This window comes from Meleagris gallopavo, chromosome 4 (assembly GCF_905368555.1).
Source record: "Meleagris gallopavo chromosome 4, MGAL_WU_HG_1.1, whole genome shotgun sequence".
Lineage (NCBI taxonomy): Eukaryota > Metazoa > Chordata > Aves > Galliformes > Phasianidae > Meleagris > Meleagris gallopavo.
In genome coordinates, this window is record NC_139407.1 from 62,690,987 (window position 1) to 62,707,905 (window position 16,919).

The following is a 16,919-nucleotide window of genomic DNA, read 5'->3' on the forward strand; positions in this document are numbered from 1 at the left end:
TTCTGTATAGCAGTAGTTCTTTAGAAGGGTAACATGGACAAATATAGATGTTGCAGTTCTCCAAGGAAGTCTCAGCACTCTTCTAGCCATTAACAACACGTGCTTTTGCAGATAGATTTGTCATTTTGTGACCAAGAAATTAAAAACAAGTTATTTAGATGTAAAATAGATTCCCAGGCCAGTAACAGCTCAGCTAGGAGTCATCTGAGATGTGAATTTCTTGTTCTAGCACCTTGTCTGGACTGGTGTTCCTGTAGCTCGGTGCATGACAGAACAAAATGCTACATTATTCTGTATTCAGAAGTCTGAAATGCGTATCAGACTGACAGGGATGGCATTTAGGTGGCTGACATTCTTCCTCTTTAAGAACGCTGGATAATTTTTCTTGACAGTATTACCATGACAGTAACTATTCTATGCTTTCAGAGCCTTGAGACTTTACCTCTCAGCTTATGTTGTTTCCAGACGCAGTGTTGGTTTTGTGATGCTGTGCAGACAAATATATCTGTCTTTCAAACATCATATGACTAAATTTGATGTGTTATTTTTAATGAAAATATTTAATTTATAAATGTATTTAAACTGAAGCTCTTAGATTATATTTTTGTACTGTGAAAAACTGTCTTTGGTATAATATTATATATTTGTGATATATGTAATAATAATATATATTCTGCATCTATATCTTATCCAAAGTGCAGTACTCCTTTCCATCTCTGCTGAAACACTTTTCTATACTGCATTTCTTTTCCAGCCCTTTCATCTCACAACTTGGATTTAGATTTCTGTAGACATCGAGGAGTCCAAGACTGTTTGAAATCTGTGGGATTAACACTGCTAACTGTATTTTTAAAATCAGGCCACTTGGTCTGATTACTCCTGCTGTTAGGTTTTTTTTATGACTTATACACCATACTCAAAGCTTCTGGCTAAACTCAACTAGCCATACCTCCATTTCTTTTTTACATAATTTGTAGGTTCTATATCTTCTCCTTAGAGTCTGCAGATTTCAACGTCAGTGAAACATTCAAGGATAACATTTGCATAATTGAAATATGATTATGGTATATCAGATCCATCCTCTTTCATAGAGATGAGCATATTTACCAATTTCAGTAATTGTGAACGTAACAGTGTTATTGTCTGTAATGGATTTCTGTTCTGTTTTGTTTTTTTTTCTTTGTGTACCAGGTAAAGAACGTCTTGCTGAATGCTTGGGAATTACTCCTCTTGAAGCTAGTTGCTTTATAGAGAGTTTTATGCAAAAATACAAGAAAGTACATGAATTTACAAAGAAAACCATTGGACAATGCCAAAATAAAGGTAATCCAAATTGACAAGCATTTTTTTTTTTAAATGATCATTGTGTCACAATGAAGACAGAGATTCAGCTTAACCTAAATTCACATAGTTACAGAACAAGAGATAATATGTAATATCTCTTGGTGAGTCAGGTTTTTTTTCTCCTTTACTCATAAGACAAATTGGTTAAATTTCTCTGCCTTTCCTAAGAAAGATGCTAGCAAAGTAATATTTCTGTTCTCAGGCTGAACTCTACTTAATGTCAAGCTACACTACATCATTTCAACATAAAATGTACTTCAACACAAATCCAGGGAATATTTTACTTAATAAATATGTTACATCACTGCTGAACCACAAAAGTTCAGCCATTTAGTCAAAGAACCAGTTTACAGAAAAAATTTTAAATACATATTTCTTTGTCACACTAGTCAGAATTTCTATTCTTCAAGCTCAGGTGGTATCTGTGATGACAGATGTGTGCAGAGTGCTTCTTGAAGCCAGCAGCTGCAAACTCTTTTAGCATTGAACTTGTTAGTCTACATATTCATTTACATTTAGAGAATCCTAGGAGTGCAGCAATTAGAGAAGAGAAAGAACAGCTGCTAGAAATATTTTAAAAGTTTACTAGAACTGTGAAGATGGATTTCTTAGTACACTATATGATACAGTATAGTGCAGTGTACTAAGAATACTGTAGAAATAAATAGTAAATTTGCAATATAATATTGCCTATAATTGTTGAGGTGAACATCATGGTAGAAACAAGTAACTGATTCAGACTTCTTTGTAGTTTTTAGACCTTGAAATTCTACAGGGAGCATGAGGTTTCATTGTGTCATGGAATTACATTCCTTTATTCATTAATATTGCTGAAGAAAACATAGGTTTTCAGGAGCTTCCCTTTAGGGAATGAAGCTCAACAAAATACATATTGTAAAATAGTACGCAATTATGATGTGTTTGTTTTGATTGACTTAAAATAGCATTGTTTTCTTCTCTTAAAAATAAATGAGTTTCCTTAATCAAGATTCTGTGCTCAAGAATGTTTTATTGTGTTCAGTAGACAAGAATGTCATAACTAATGTCCTTGATTGTGGTTAAAACATGGTACACACTTGTCTAATTAGTACTCCTCTCATTCTGAACTGTTTATTTCAGTTATATAAGCTCAAAAAGTTTTGTAGCAGACAAACATTGGTTAGTACTTTTCTTGTTCATCCATCTCAAATTAAACTCTTCCAACCTAGAGAGCTCATTTTTACTTATCTGCGGTTCGAAGATGAATGGCATCTGACCAACTAATTTTATTTAGGTTTTACAAATGTTTAGTACTTAATTTACCATAAACATACCATAGAGAAATAGGATTATTACATTAAATCTATTTCTCATTGAGTATTTAGTGTTTTAAAAATTCTTGCTTTTTACTGTTCTTCTCAGAAAGTCTTAGTTAAATTGGGAAGGCTGATTTGCCAAAGAATATCCCAACCTCCAGACAGTTCAGTTCCCTGTTTTAAAAATTGAACTTTTCATGTCAGTGCTGTTTGAAATATAGAAATTAACAGAAAGCTTTATTAGTTCAGTAGAACCATTTTCATTATCCTGTGCATAATACTGGGTTTGTGTTGTACATAGTAAAGTCAGAACTCTGTGTTTTGAGAGGTTTTATTGCACTTGAGATTAAATTATGGTGTGCAGTCTGAGCTTCAGTGGTATCCAGTGATGGCCTATGGGTAGTCAGGGTGATCAGAAGTGTAACAGAAAACATTTTTGTAGGATAAGGCTTAGTTTTGGAAGATAAGCTGAAGCAAGACTTTACAAGTGTTTTCTGGACAGGAGGACCATAGGATCTCTCTTTTTCTCTCTGTTCCTCTCACTTGTCCTCCAAAAAAAAAAGTGATGATGGCAAAATACTTCATTAGGCTAAAAATAAATGTTGAACTATTTTTATGTGTTTCTTTTAAACTATTTACTTAACTAGAGGTAAGGAAGTTTGGTTGTGGAAGGGACATGAAACTATTGCATTAAGAAAACTGGGGAAAAAAAATTCCCCCAAAATTATTTGACAATTTTGGGAATGATTCATTAATGATTTAATTGCTGTGCAAATTGATTTTTTTTGCTATTCCCAAGTAAACTATTCATTGCATGGAAAGCTCTAATTATGGCTACTAATACATAGCTAATTCTGCTAGGTATTTATAGTTTCATCTCCCACAGAGAGTTTGCTATTTTACCAGCATATTAGCAGATAATCCTAATGAAAATACAGCTTTAATGAACATAACTTTTTATTGTATAACATGTATCAATTCTATGAATAAAATAATTCTGAGGCTAACAATGCAATGAGCTCTGAATACTTTTAGAGGGCGAAGTACTAAATTATCTCAAGCAGTGCACAATTACAAAAAATCTGCATTATCTTCAAAAATAATTTTTTAAGTTTAACTTTTAATTGCTCTAGAAATGCTGATTTCTACTTAAATCCTCAAGGTTATGTGGTTTCCATTATGGGACGCAAAAGACTGCTTGCTAATATCAATTCACAGGATTATAAACTACGCACTCAAGCAGAGAGGCAGGCTGTCAATTTTGTTGTTCAAGGTAAAAACTCACCTATGTACCTACCTACTTACCTACCATCTATCTATCTTAACTCTAACAGAGGACATCTCTTTTGCTCTCAAAAAAATGAGTATTCTCATAGTCTGTTAAAGTAAGCTACTGAGACATGAGTTTTATTATAAAAACAGAAGTTTAAAATATTCATTCTAGGTTTCTTGGAAACTTCAAATAAACACAGTGTATTAATACAGTAGAATTCTCTGCCATTCTTAACTACAGGTGTAGACACTAACTACATATGGAGAAAATATATAAGATTTCAAGGCTTGAATGCATGGTTGTCTAAAATATTTTCCTTTCTGGTTTCTTTGAGAGTTTCTTTCAAAGTGTTTCTGTGATTTTTATGCTTACAGTTTCTGGCTTTTTTTTTGTCACGTAGCTTTAGGTTAAGAAATATGCAGTGTACAAGAACCTTATTATATTTTGTTTTGAAACCCAACTCTTCATAAGGAACATTTGAAAATAATTCTCTGAAGGGTGAAAATAAGGGTGTTTCTTCAGAGAGAAACGTTGGAAAATTGCTATATAAATTGGAAATGTAAAAATCAGCACGAAAATACTGAAATATTAGTAACAGATATATTAACATATTTCTGTATAAGTTGTTTGGACCCAAGTCTTGTATAGAATTAACTACATAAGGAACAAATAGAAACTGAGTTGGCAGTTCAAAACTGAGATCCCTTCCACCAAACCTTGAAGATATTTATTTCTTTGTTTGGAAGATACTGACAAGGTTTTCATTAAGCTATATTGGACGTGAACAATTTACAGACAAGTAAGAACTACTTTCTAAATACGGTGATGGAGTACTTTTTATAGGGTCATTTGAATTTTCTTTTTGAAAAGTTCATTTGGTTTTTCTTTTTTTTTTTTTCCTCCAAATATTATTCATGTTAATATTTAATTTTAAAAATGACTTAAGTAATTATGTCATGTTTGACATTCCTTATAATCAGTAACTGAATTTAGTACTATCTCTACAAGAACATGTACAGATCTAGAATTCTAATATATACCCTGCTGCTTGAGTAACAGTTGTGTTCAAATGATGGCTGCCTTGCTGTATGGGGCTCTCAAATGCAGAATTTTTGCAGAGGGTTGTTAGGGTAATATGGTCAGGTTGTGGTTAGACTTGATGATCTTTAAGGTCTTTTCCATCCTGAGCAATTCTAAGTTTTTGTGGTTCTATGATTTGAAAATATTCTTATAACATCTGCAGCAAATCTTGCATGTTTGTACATCTGGGAATACCTACACAAGCTTCTCTAGAGACTTGTGTTCATTTCAGTTCAGTTTCATCCAGCTGAACAGCAGCTCTTTCCAGCTGAAGACACAATGCTTGAGCTAATACAGTGGGTCCTGCTGAGTGTATGGGGTAACATTAATAAAGTTACGTTGCCCTTGTAGCACCACTTGCTTGTGCCCATCTGTCCTAAGAGCTTGGAGCTGAGGCAAGGCTGAATCATAGAATAGAATCATAGAATCATTAAGTTTGGCAAAGACCACTAAGATCATCTAGTCCAACTGTTGAACCATGATTAGCATGCCTACAATACCAACACAGGACTGCTTGTGTTCTCCTACATTCCTAAGATTAACATATTTGTCAGTTCAAATAATACTGGAGGATATATCTGAAAAAAAAGTTGTAACTATTATTCAAAACATGTAATATTGGAAGGTAGGGTGAAACAAGGATTAAAAACTTTAACATAGTCCGTATTTCTAGATTTTATTAGAACATTTGTTCTAGGCTCTAAGTTTTTTTTTAACTGCAGTATTTCAGCTCTGAGAAAATATTTAAATGCTGTAAAATCTTTCTATAATATGCTAAAGCATTTTTAGTTAGAGCATTAGAGTTAATGTACTAAACTGCAAATAATATGTTTTATGTTTATGTATCTGTGATTCCCATCTACAAGAGGGCTCATAAGGAGGATCCAGGGAACTACAGGCCTGTCAATCTAAGCTCAGTGCCAAGGAAGGTTATGGAACAGATCACCTTGAGTGAGATCACACAACATGTGCAGGATAACCAGTGGATCAGGTTAAGACAGCATGAGTTCATGAAAGGCATATCCTGCTTGACAAACTTGATCTGCTACAATGATCGAGTGACCCACCCAGTGGATGAGGGAAAGGCTGTTGATGTAGTCTACCCAGACTTCAGCAAAGCTTGACACTGTCTCCCACAGTATTCTCCTAGAGAAGCTGGTAGTCTGTGGCTCGGGCAGGTACACTCTTTGCTGGGTAAAGAACTGGCTGGAGAGCCAGGCCCAGAGAGTAGTGCTGAACGGAGTTAAATCCAGCTGGGGACTGATCACGTGTGGTGCTCCCTGGAAGCCGCTATTGGGGCCTCTCCAATTTAATATTGTTATTGATCACCTGGTTGAGGGGATTGAATGCACTCTCAGTAAGTTAGCAGATTACATCAAGTTGGGAGAAAGAGTCAATCTGCCTGGGAGTAGGAAGGCTCTACAAAGGATTCTGGGCAGACTGGATCACTGGGCTGAGGCCATTGGGATGAAGTCCAACAAGACCAAATGCTGGGTCCTGCACTTTGGCCACAACAACCCCAGGCAATGCTACAGGCTTTGGGCAGGGTGTCTGGAAGATTGTGTGGGGAAAAAAGGACCTGAGGCTGTTGGTTGACACTCAGCTAAACATGAGCCTTGGCCGAGGTGGCCAAGGAGGCCAATGGCAGCTCTGGTGATGGCACATCTTAAGTGATATGTTCAGTTTGGGGCCCCTCAGTACAAGGAAGACATCGAAGCACTGGAGCAAGTCCAGAGAAGGGCAGTGAAGCTGGTGAGAAGTCTGGAGCACAAATCTTATGAGGAACAGCTGAGGGAACTCTGATTGTTTAATCTAGAGAAGAGGAGGCTCAGGGGAGACCCTTATCACTCTCTACAACTCCCAGAAAGGAGGTTGTGGTGAGGTGGGGGTCAGCCTCTTCTCCTGCATGACTAGTGATAGGACCAGAGGAAATGGCCTTAAGTTGCATCAAGGGAGGTTCAGGTTAGATATTAGAAAATATTTATTCTCCAAAAGAGTGGTGAGGCACCGGAATAGGTTGCACAGGGAGGCAGTTGAGTCACCATCCCTGGAGGTGTTCAAGAGATGTTTAGATGTGCTACTAAGGGACATGGTTTAGAGGGGAAATATTGGTGGTAGGTGGATGGTTGGACTAGATGATCATGGAGGTCTTTTCCAACCTTAATGATGCTATGATTCTGTGATAATAGTCTAATAATATAAGCAGTTTGCATTTTGAAAATGGTAGCAGAAGCGTATATTAGATGATTTCTTCTGTTGCATTGCAATATTAAGAGGAATGTGCAGAGTTCCAGCTTTAACTTGCTACAGCTGCACTTTACACATATGTATTGTGAGGAATAAAATAGTTATATAAATTTATTCTCATAATCTGACTGACAACTTGTGATGAAACATCTTTTCTTAGTTTCTATATCAATGCATCCTGTGTTGTGTTGCATTTAGTCAGTGTGAGACAATATTTGAACAGAAAAACAAGAAGTATATTTGGGACTAAATTTTCTGTTAGACATAGGCATCTCAAAAACCAGCTGAGAATCTGTACTTGGTATAGTTAATGAATAAAAGAGAGTGTCAGCATGAGATTCAGTGGAAGGCAGTTTGTTACAGAAAACCAGGAAGAGGTATTAAGTCTTTCCCCTGTTGGGTTATTGAGACATAATAATCTCCTCAATCTCTTAGATATTCTTTTACCTCCCAGGAGAGTACCCTTGCTATTTGCCTAACTGGATAATCTTTATCTCTTGATGTTGGACTATTTGAAAGAAAGAAAGAATTCAAGATTTACTGAACTGAGGGTTCAAAAATGAAAATGTGTATGGTTTGGTACTTTTAAGATATCAGATGGGGCAAGGATTATTGCTCCTGGTCCTTAGTTAAAGGATTATTTCTGTACTTTTTCTGATAAATCTCTCTATAAAAATACACTAAATCCTGTTGCATGGTTCAGAACAGGCTGTTTCACCAAACTGCAAGTCTGGAGAATCACTCTGTCTTTATTAGAAATGCCTAATCCATTACACAACATGACACTGTTTCTGCAACACTGCTCTGTAACGTAGCATAACTGCCCTATAATGTAATGAATATACATTACATACCCACTGAGTTAAGAAAAATCATGAATTAAATTACCCAATGAAAATATGTCTCTAAAACAAAATTCTGCCCTTTACATTACATTTTAATTAATTTAGAGGTAAATTTTAATTCAGATCATTTTCAATTTAATTTAGATCATTTCAGATAGATATGGTTAGGTTGAAGTTGAACTTGCTGATCATTAAGGTTTTTTCCAAGCTGAGCAATTCTATGATACTATATAACTTCTGTTTTCTGTTTCTAATTAATATGTAGTAGTTTGTTATTTATTAATCTGTTTCACATATTACATCAACTGAATTAACTAGTTTTGCAAATTCTTATAATCCACAATCTTCAGATGTTTTTCATTTTTATGCCATAAAACAGCTTTCCTTTTGCTGCTTTAAACTGAAAGCAGATCACTTGCTTTTGTAGGATCTGCAGCTGATCTTTGCAAAATGGCTATGGTTGAGATTTTTACCTCCGTTGTGGTTTCTCCAACTTTAACAGCCAGGTTAGTAATGAATGACTGCAAAAGTGTTTAATTTTGAAACAAAAATATTTGAACAGGTCTCTTGCATTTTAGGTAGCTGTAGAAATATTGTGTATGCCTCTGTATCTTTTAACAAGCAAGGGCCTGTGGGATGCTTTTATACAACCAGAAGATGTATCTTTGTGCTTAAATGGTTGGACATGTAAAGCTATCCCAAGGCAATGCAGTGCCCAGGGCCTGTTTAAGCTCAGTCAGATCTAGTTCAGTGGTAGTTCCATGTCTTTGAAATCAAGCCCACTTATCATATCCTTCCTGTATTTTGAGTATATTGTACAATGGCAATTGAACGTAGTGTGGGCTAGGAAAAAACAGGAATCAGGAAATCGGTGCTCAAGCAAAATAACTGAACACTTTTTAATCCTTGTATAGATGGCTTTCTTTTGCTAAAACAAAGCAAAACAAAACAAAAACACAAAGGAAAGAAATAAATGGCCATGTACTACAAATCTGAAATGGGAAACTGTTCTTTGGTGTACAGACATATAAGCAGTGTTGTATGAAGAGCCCAGAATCAGGCAGCTGTGGCCTGGTTGGATTTTATTTTGGCAAGTGTAACTTTGGTTTAGATAAGTGATAGAGCAGCTGCCTTATGGGACAGTCCGCCAACAGTCTCTAATGGACTCAAGCAGAGATTGTATAAGGGTAAAAAATACATTCTCTCCTTCTGTACCTAACACGTGCATCTTTAGGTTCAGTCACCAGCTGTTTATTGTAACTGTGAGAAAGCCAAAGGTTTTTGCATTTAATTCCATGTCTGGTAAAGCTTCTGAATGTTTTCTTCTCTCAACAGAGAAGTTTGCTTGAGTTGTCCTCTCTCAAAACTATTTCTCTTAAAAATGTAGTGCTACCAAATGGCTAAGGACATAACAGACATGAGGAAGTACAGATACTTTACAAGTTTTCCTTGTGATGTGAAATCATAGGAAAAGGGCTAGACCAGAAGAATTGCTGCCTGTGCTTCTCATTCCTACCATAAATACCGCAGCTGGGAAAGACTTAAGACTGTAAGGTCAATTAAAAGAGACAGACTGTTTTAAACTGGGATTTTGAACTCTTGCCAGCCATTAACAACTGGATGGCTTTGCTAAAGCAGAGCCTTTTAATATTTACAAATGGCTCTTGGCTGTAATATTTATTAGATACTTAGAAGCTAGGCTTGTCAGAAAACCACAGTCAATGCCTTTGTAAATTCTGTGAGCACTCACCTGGTTAGAAAGTGGCTCAGACATTTGAAAGCATCACCATGGTGCTGTCAACAGATTAAGGTACTGGAATCTGAAATTTTGTGTTTCCACTCAGTCACTTGTCTGCCAAGTGACATTCAGCTATTATTTATTCAGTGGTCTGTTTCTTGATTTTCTTTTCATTAAAGTCGGGATAATGATCCTAACATTCTTTGTAAAGCTCTTTGAAAAATATTGTTGAAAGGAAGTGATGCTGTTATTGTAACAGTAGGAATGCACAGTAGCTCTTCCAAAATGAGAAATATAATCAGCCTCCTATTATCATCACATTGAATCATACTAAAAAAAAAAAAATACACTACTATCTTTTCTTCTATCTCTACCCCCCTTGCAAGGTTTTTTTCCCCTCTATTAGAATTTCTAATTTTAGATTACAGTTTTCACTTTGAACAACATATCAAAGAGAAATATCATCTACATATATTTTAGAAGAAATTATGAGTTCCTTATTTACACTGTGATACAGTATATCCTATAAGGCATAGCCAAGTAGTAGCTAACAGCCAACATCTTGTCTTCCCTACCTTGCAAATTAAAAAAAAAAAAAAAAAAAAGAATCAAATTGCATTTTAGACAAGGCCTTACAGTTTTTGATGTTAATTTGCAGTTAGGTTTACTGTCTTCATCATCAACAGTGCTGCATTCACATATATTGTAACTGTATGTGAGGAAGTTCTGACCCAACAATACATAGCTTCATTTTTTATGGCTAGTAATCATGATATTTTTCAATTATTCTTTGTCCATAAAATTTTGCATTTGGAAGTCAGTGAAAGGTAACCAATTACATTTTCACAAAGCTGAATCAGCGAGGTCCTCGTGAAGGAGCAGGACATTCCTTTGTGGCTGATCAGTGCCAGTCTCATTTTTCACTTTGGACATCTTTTAATTCAAATGCCAGCTCAGCAACTCATGCTGTTGTCAAGAAAAAAATCAATCTGTTACCTGAGAATAATTTTACAGAAATGGGTAAAAGAAGCATTACATTCAATATGTAATCTGTATGATAAAAGCTGATAGTACTATGGGTTAGCTACCGCCATTGGTGTTGATGCATTCATTTTGCATGGAACTGATGAATAATCAATATGATTTCTTTAAAATTCTTCCATATTATCTACATCTTTGTTGAGATGCTGTTCTGCCGCTCGCGGCCAAGTTGCTTACTGAAAATATGCTGCTGACATCAATTATTCAAGTGCTAGCTTTTACCTGCCTGATGCAATTCACAGAACCTCCACAGAATGTCTCCTGCAGGCAGATGATAACAAAGAAACTTCTGAAGTCAGATCAAGGCATAGCTGAAAGAAAGATTTGTGGAATTTATGAGAGTAGAAAAATACTCGGTGAACTTAGATTGACAATTGTAGTTATTTAAAATGTCATTACAGTGGCATATACTTGGGAATGTGATATGGAGGAAGGATGTTCGCAACTGAAGGAAGAACGGATTGCCTATACCAATTTTTGTAAAAATTGTCACTGTATAAGCTGAAGATAGATCAATGCTACCCAAAGTCTGTCTGGCACTGTGTGAACTGCTCAGAAGCTTTTAGTTATTAAAGATGGTAACATCCTAACAACATGCAAATTAACTTAAACACTTCCGAAGAACTATTGAGTAATATTGCATGAATCCGGCAATTGTGCTTTCTTATCAGTTTATCGTTCCTGTAACACTAGATCTAGTGCTCCAAACACACAGCTTTACTTCTCAGTGTGTCCGGAGCCTGGCTAAAGTGACAGATTCAGTGACAGGCCAGATACAAATGAATGATTTGAAAAGTAGGAGCCACAAAAAAAAGAGGAAAAGACACAAACATATTTTCTTGATCCCAACTGCTCTTCTTTAGCAGTGGATGTTGGAGCTTTTCTAAGTTTTCCTTAATGAACAAACACTTTAATCAACATAATGATTTTTTTGAGCTGATGAACTAAAAATGCAGCTTGCTTCCACACATATCACTAAATTAGTAAGAGAGAACCCTTACTGTCCCAGGAACAAGCACTGTGTTATGTGACCTGGAATTTTTTCTGATACAAATCATATGGTAAAACTCAAATAGCTCATTTCCTGGAATTGGTTTTAATTTAGTTACAGAGAAGAAATAAGAGGCATATTATGAGGTATACAGGGATTCCAGCACTAGTACTTTATTAACTGGTTATGCTTTCTCAGATTCATACAAAAGGGAATAGTAATAAAAGATTTTCTTGACTATATCATAGCTTCAGTGAGCTTCATTCTGTGAGCTACTTAATGCTGCTGCTGTGTAGGATGGTTTTCTTTAGCTCTGAGTATAAATTTGATGTCCCTCCACTTATTTTTTAAGGAATTAAAGAATTAGTTTTACCCATGTTTCTTCTGTAGGAGTTATCCAAGATTTTCAACTAAATACTTACCAGTCTTGTTCTCTGCCCCATTATTACCTGTATATGTTCTGCTCTGAATATTAATTCCTGCAAGAGAATCATCCTTAACCTAGTACCAGAGAAACAGAATCACACGGAAAGAAGTTTTTAATTATGCTTGAGGAGAGTGAGGTTTTTGTTTCTCAGACATATGCTTTTGTTTCAGTAGCAGAAGGAAATATCCTACATCATGTGGCTGTTGTGGAAATTGTTGGGAGTTCTCCATAGCTGCTGTCCCCATCCAGTATGTAGCTCTTCGCTTCCCAAGTGGCCACTTTGTATTTCTAGTTGTGCTATGACCTAGCAAAATCATTGCTTTCTTCAATATTTCACATAAGTATTTTGCATGTATGCACAAGGTGGTGAGCTGTTACCTGAACACTTCATGCAGTGTGAGCCAGAAAAACTAAAAATGATTTATTCTTTATAGAAAAAGCTAAATATATTTTATATGCTTAAATATCATAGGTAAAAAGTACATTCGTGATGCAGCAGGCACTTAAATGTACCTTTTTGTGGGTCATTCAATGCAAATAAATACTTCTAGCTTATAAAAACCTTTTATAGATCACCTTTTAGATAGGTATGTTTTGAAACACTTTGATACACGTGAAAATTCTATTCTCTTAAATAACCATCTGTTCAGCTTCCTGCTCTTCTTGATGTAACTGCTGAGAAATTTCACAAGTTAGCTGCATTTTTGTAGTCAAAATGTTAGAATGTCAACATGTCTTGGTCTTCAGTAGGAAAATACTGAAGGAGAAGTAACATAAAGTTACTTCAAGTAACACCTATGCAGGCATGATATATTTTGAGCTACATCTTTTATATTATTGCCTTAGAAATCCTCATATATGCAGCTTCATGAGAAACTTGAAAAGTCTGCAAAATGTTACAAAATTATCTCAACTTGTTCCTCATCTACATGACAATTTAATAGGAATTCTTTCCAGTTAAACTCATGTACATTTGTGGGGAAACTGTGCAGCTATTAAATAGTGACTTGTGTTTGTAGTATATAAAAAAATAAAAAATATTTAGTGCAGAGGACACAGAGATTTTAAGAAGAGTTGAATCCAGCATTCATCTGGTCCGTTATCACCATGTGGCCAGTAGCAGGTGCTTCAGGAGGAAGGTGCAAGATTTGTTACTAGGAATAGTCTATCTGCAAATTCTCATCTTTCTGTGACTGTGGGGATGCCTACAGTCGGAAATAAAAGATTTAAAAGTGTTCCCCCAAAGCCATTGGGTTTCATCAATTCTAAACGTTCTTGAAAACGTGGAAGTATTTATTATATAAGAAGTCTTTTCTTTTTAGTCTTTTTAACATTTCTCTTTTTAACATGTTCTCTTTTGAATTACTTTTTAATTAAATAAGACTTTTAACCATGTACTAATGACTATTTTATAGTCTTCCATTATGCAGTTAGGAATTTCAAATTCAAAAGGAAAAAATGCAATTTTATGACTTGAATGATTATTTTATTTACTGAAAAACAACAGAATGGCAGACAAAACTAGTAATCTGTGGAAAATGGCATCTGATACTGCTGTTTCAGAAGATGGTATGAAATTCAGTGTTCAGGGAAATAGTGTTTTATAGGAAAACTCTGGCTAGAAAAGGGCTGATTCTTTTGAAGTATTTCTAAACTTATGTGGTGCTGCTAAGTGATCATTAATGCCATTTCTGAAGTAGTGTGTTTTTAGGAACTTCAAACATTTAACTTTTTACATTTTTACTCTACCTATATAAAATCTTAATTATTACCATTGTATTATGTTCTTAAGAAAAGCTTTATGGAACTTTGCAAAAATTTAGCTAAATTTTTCCTGAGACAAAAAGCTATGATAAATTTCAAGTACATTCTCTTTTTTGTCCCTTCTTCAAAGAAAATTCTTTGTTTTTAGGAAATCTGTTCTGCAGTTACAAACGCGGGGATCCCCAGTTGATCCCCAAACTAATATAACTGTGTTGGGTTTTAAGTGGTCCGGAAGCGGCTAGTAATGGGTCCAGATTGCCTGCTTCCAAATTATGGAGTAAATTAACCGACAGTTAGTCTGTAGGAATTCATTGGTTCATTATTTTTTTGTATTATCTTCATTTAGACCAGCCTGGAAAGCTGGACAATATTATGTTTTGAATTTGTTGTTAGCAGCGGAAAGGATTCTCCTTGTAATACAAAAATGTACAACAAAATTGTACAGAGGGCTATTCTCCCTGTCTGAATTTAGGTAGGGCATGGTAGCCCTACAAAGTCAGTGTTTAGAGATGGGGTTTTCCAGATGTTGGTTCAGAACAAGTGAGAGCCTTCCTTAGTCCTTTGACCATAGAATGAGCATTAATATAATTAGTTTGAGCATATCTTGACCTGAAACAGAGCATCTAATTGTTAGAAAACAGCTTCCAAGGAAGACTTCTAGGAAAATCATGTCTTTTTTTCTACCACTGACATCTTCTACAGGATATTCCTACAGTAGCATCTGCAGCATATCACACCACAGAAGTCTTGTTTGCAATTGGAGAAAATGTTTCCTTTAATGGTGAAGAAATACAATTGCTCACAGGTGATACAAGAGCTGTTCTGCTGAACTCAGTTCAGTAGCACACTCATTTCTAGGCAGCAGATTTTAGGTAGTCCTGGAAAAACTTGCCTCTTTAGAGAGGTCCGGATCTGGAATATATTGCCTTACTGTAACTAACAAAATCCTCATCTGTTCTTATATTAGAAAAAAATCTGACATTATATTATAAAAAATTAAACAATAAGGAGGCCTCATCAGTAGAAGGTTATGAAAAAAATCTCTTGATAGTTCAGTTTGTTTTGTCAATATCAGATTAATCATATGGTTGTAATATAGTAATGATAATTAGGTGGATCCATTGAAGATCGAAGTTTAGTATAATCCAGTTTACTTCACATTTTAACAAGCAATAATGGGAGGAACTTTGTATTTCAATATTCCTTCAAAGTGGTGATCACTTTATTAAGCTATTAAACAGGAGTGTAAGTTTTTTGAAAACTTTTTACTAAGGTGTGTGAAAGATGTCTGTATGCATTGGAATGGTAAAAGCTGTGAATTTTGAATGGAATTATTACTATGACTTTTCGTTCATCGGTATTGAAGTCAAATAGGATAATGTCATTGCTTTAAGAAACCCAAAACCAGTTTTAGCTCTAGCGTGGAGATGAGGTGATCTGTTAATCCAGTGCTGAGTGTTTTTGAAAATCTTCTTCCTCCATTTCTAAAATCTGACAAATCGATGATAAAATATTTGATCTATATGGTAAATTCTTCAAAGAAAGGACAGTTCCTTACTACGTATTTAGAAAATTGGGTTCTAATTCTGACTGAAGCCATGAGTCACTACTCTGATACAAATAATAACTGGTCTATCATATTTTTATTTCACCGGCTTTATCAATGCATTTATTTTCACTTATTCCATTGATTCAAAGTATACTTAGAGATTTTAACATTCACAGTTCTTTCTGATTTATACCTTTTTATATGTCACTACAATGATTATGAAGAATCTCTTGCTTTAATTAATTTACTTACATTGGAAATTGTAGCTTTTCATGTAAACTCTATTTTCTTGCTATGGATGATCCTGGTCTTTTCATCTGTTTCTTATTGTATCCTGTGTCCCAGTTTCCTATTAGAAATATGTTAATCTGTTTCACTCTGCTTTTGACTGTGGTATAAGTGACTAATAATTGAAGACCTATTATTAGAGCTCACCACACTGGTACTCAATGTCACATTGTAATTTAAAGCAGTGTGAAACTATCTTAGGATATTTTCCTGAAAGCTGTGAAAGTTATAACCATACCATTATTTCAGCCATTTCTAAAGAATGAATAACTGCTAGGGATTAAAAAAGTCTATAGCATTTAATTTAAATGTTATATATGAAATGCAAAGAAATTCATAAATAGATGTTACAGTTTCATGACTTAGACTGGCAGCTATAAGTATTAAAGAAGTAATGAAATAAACCTAATTGGAATACAGCTTAATCAGATGTGCAATATTTTTCCTTTCAAGGTGAGAACTGCACTGAAAGATTATATGTGCTAGACTTTATCTTTTCTTCCTCAGATGTGATTCAGTCAAACACATTTATTTTTTCCACTGTGATCTTATTTTTGCACGCAGACCAATAATTTAGGATGTTTATCCCTGTATGCACTGACCAATTAAGACACAGTCCCTATGCAGGAGGCCTATTGATATAGAACTAATATTGACAAAGAAAAAAACAAAGCATCAGTAGAGCTTTATTACAAAACAGCTCTAACTGAAGAGCTCAGGTGCATGTTGTTGCATGAGTTTTAAGATGTTGCTACTTTCAGTTGTTTCTTCTTATGAAGACAACTGTCCTGATAATAGAGGCAACAAATCAGGTTGAGCATCTGTATCTGCATTTTTGTTCTTCAACCCACAGAATGAGGAGCCTTAATTTGCTTTTAAGTGAAAGGAGTATTTCCTGAGAAAGACTCCAGTCACTGGCTAATCCTAGACTAGGAGTTACTATTGCATACCAATGAGCCAAGTACTCTTGCTATTGACCTAATTTGGATTACTACAACAGCATATTTGCAACCCCATTTATTCCAGCTCAGCTTGAG

The 16,919-nt window shown here is 35.1% G+C and overlaps 1 protein-coding gene across 1 annotated transcript in view; it reads left to right on the forward strand.

The window, feature by feature from the left end:
- POLN (DNA polymerase nu) overlaps nucleotides 1–16,919 on the forward strand; it is an 88,657-nt gene that overhangs the window by 54,907 nt on the left and 16,831 nt on the right. The window contains exons 19-21 of the mRNA XM_085223610.1: nucleotides 1,192–1,323; nucleotides 3,802–3,912; nucleotides 8,512–8,590. Of these exons, the coding sequence (XP_085079736.1) occupies nucleotides 1,192–1,323; nucleotides 3,802–3,912; nucleotides 8,512–8,590 (322 nt within the window). The remainder of the gene's footprint in view (nucleotides 1–1,191; nucleotides 1,324–3,801; nucleotides 3,913–8,511; nucleotides 8,591–16,919) is intronic.